Source organism: Aplysia californica, unplaced genomic scaffold, assembly GCF_000002075.1.
Source record: "Aplysia californica isolate F4 #8 unplaced genomic scaffold, AplCal3.0 scaffold00619, whole genome shotgun sequence".
NCBI lineage: Eukaryota > Metazoa > Mollusca > Gastropoda > Aplysiida > Aplysiidae > Aplysia > Aplysia californica.
In genome coordinates this window covers 426,972-429,714 of record NW_004797889.1, presented here as the reverse complement: position 1 = coordinate 429,714, position 2,743 = coordinate 426,972, and the positions used below count along the sequence as shown (strand labels likewise).

Below are 2,743 nucleotides of genomic sequence, written 5' to 3'. Positions count from 1 at the left end.
AGTACTATGTTATCTTATCTTATCTTATCTTATCTTATCTTATCTTATCTTATCTTATCTTATCTTATCTTATCTTATCTTATCTTATCTTATCTTATCCATCGTCCTTACTTCTTCTCCTCCTTTTTGTGTTTATTACTCTCTTTCCTCACCTTTAAACTTCGTCTTTTATAGGACCTAATTCCGCTGCAATAACCATGAAATTCTCACTAAAACAAAACTTAAAATACAATTTTAAGCATATTTAAAAATCCAATACAAAAACAACTCCCCCTCCGAAAACAAAACGAAACAAAGCAACCAAACCTCCTTCCCAAAAAAATATTTAAAAAAAAAGAATTTACAAAACATTAAGAAAAAGAACAAAAAAAAAAACCCAACAAAAAAACAATCAAACAACAAAAAATCTAACACTCAAACCCTCAACCATTTTCCAAAAAGAGAGAGGCACTGACCAACATAGATAAGCCACTCGCAGTTGAGGTTGCTCTCATAGCGCCCGTCACCGTCAGCGTCTAGAGACCTGATCTGTCCACTCGGCTGTCTTAACACTCCGCCACATCCCTGAGCCGGACCTGGATGGATGGATGGATAGATGGATGGATGAAAGGACGGTTGAATGAAAGAATGAATGAATGAATGAATGAATAAATAAACAGATATACATGCATGCACAAACACGCACCAATATATCTCCCTCCAATAAAATAGCCTTGCAACTTCTCAAAGCCTCCCCCAACATCCCTTTCCCAACTACACACACACACACACACACACCCACTCACCGAAAGTCATAATAAGTAGCCCTGAAACCGTCCTCTTGCACTGACCAGTCCGTTCTGAACCTCATACTCACATACACATACACATACACACACAAACAAACACACACACACCCAAACCACACACACACACACACACACACACACACACAGACACACACATACAAACACACACACACACACAGTTAATCACCAAAAGTCTCACAATAAGTAGCCCTGAATCCATCTTCTTGCACTGACCAGTCGGTTCTGAATCTCTCTCTCTCTCTCTCTCTCTCTCTCTCTCTCTCTCTCTCTCTCTCTCTCTCTCTCTCTCTCTCTCTCACACACACACACACACAAAACACAGTTACTCACCGAAAGTCTCATAGTAAGTAGCCCTGAATCCGTCCTTTTGCACTGACCAGTCGGTTCTGAACCTGACAAACATATGGTTCCCCGTCGCCCGGATGCTCTCCGGCAGAGTGCTAGCGTCGCCACAGAAGCGGCCCAGGGAGGGAGAGGTGGCGTTGGGTCCGTCAAATACCTCCACGGAGTCAAAGCCACATCTAGAATGTCGCTCCAAGTCGAAGTGAGTAAATCTGAAGGCCAAAAAAAAATATTTGTGAGGCGTGCTGATAAAATGAGTTACTTCTCGCAGTCCACAAATGGAGATACATGTATTGGCTAAAAATTGACACTAGGGTCAAATTTTAGATTTTCTATTGATGCCATATTTCTTTAGGTATAACATACATTTTAGTTTATACTATAAATTGAAAAAACTTCACCTATAAGTGTGATGTATCTGATCTATTTCCTTAAGGCCTGAATCCGAGAAGTAACTTATTTTGTCAGCACGCTTCGCATTTTTTAATGATAAAGGTTTAACGCCTGTACCAACACTATTACCCTAAGCTTTTTTTTTGGGTCGCTTTTAATGACAAATTGGCTAACCCAGATTTCGGGGAGTTATCATAACATTTAATCTTGACCTACACCAAAAGTGGGCATTGCTGTTCCTATAGGAGAAGTTTGGTTTCATTGGAGTGTGTATATTTGTTTATTTATTGAGAAAACTCTCCTTGTGTTTTAAAGAAATTGAACAAGGGGCAAAAACGTTACCTTCGATATTCTCAAAACAGCATTTTTCGGGAAAGCCCCCTTGAGTTTAAAAGCGACCATTTGATACCCGGTCCCCATTGGTATGATCGGTTTGGTTTGGTTTGGTTTGCTAGCCAGACTGAGGGTGTAAAGCGTCTATCATGGCACAAACCAATCGCCCGGTATTTCGCCACAAAAACAATTTTCAAATATTTGTTAGTTTTCAGGCATTGAGTTGGGTGATCGGTTGGCCAATGGGCACGCTGAAAAAGAAGAGCCAGGTGTAATAGGAAAGGATGATATTATGTTTTAAAAAAGGTTTTACGGCGCTCACAACTGTATATGGTCATATGACCGCCAAGGGGTGGGTGTCAGCAGAGAAATCTTTACATGGAATAAGACTTACTCTGCTCCCCTCTCTAGCTTCAACAGCATAAAGTCTGTTTCGACTATCAAGGCACCCCGGAAATAGCGGGTCACAAGAGTGTGACAAACATACAGAACCACATCACCACCACCACCAACAACAACACCACCAACATCAACAACAACCATATCACCACCACCAACAACAACAACAGCAACCACACCACCACCATCACCACAACAACAACCACCACCAACAACAACCACACCACCATCACCACCAACAACAACCACACCACCACCACAAACAACAACGACCACATCAACACCACCACTACCAACAACAACAACAACCACACCACCACCATAACAGCAACAACACCACCACCACCACCACAACAACCACCAACAACAATAACCACACCACCACCACCACCACCACCACCAACAACAACAACAATAACAACCGCACCACCACCACCACATCATCACCAACAACAACATCAACAACA

The 2,743-nt window shown here is 41.7% G+C and overlaps 1 protein-coding gene across 1 annotated transcript in view; it reads right to left on the bottom strand.

Annotated features, from left to right (window-relative positions):
- The window catches only part of LOC101853032 (cubilin), a gene marked incomplete at its 5' end in the record, with an annotated part of 106,878 nt that overhangs the window by 13,614 nt on the left and 90,521 nt on the right, over positions 1-2,743 (bottom strand). Inside the window, 2 exon segments of the mRNA XM_035972231.1 lie at positions 456-575; positions 1,140-1,363. Coding sequence (XP_035828124.1) covers positions 456-575; positions 1,140-1,363 — 344 coding nt within the window.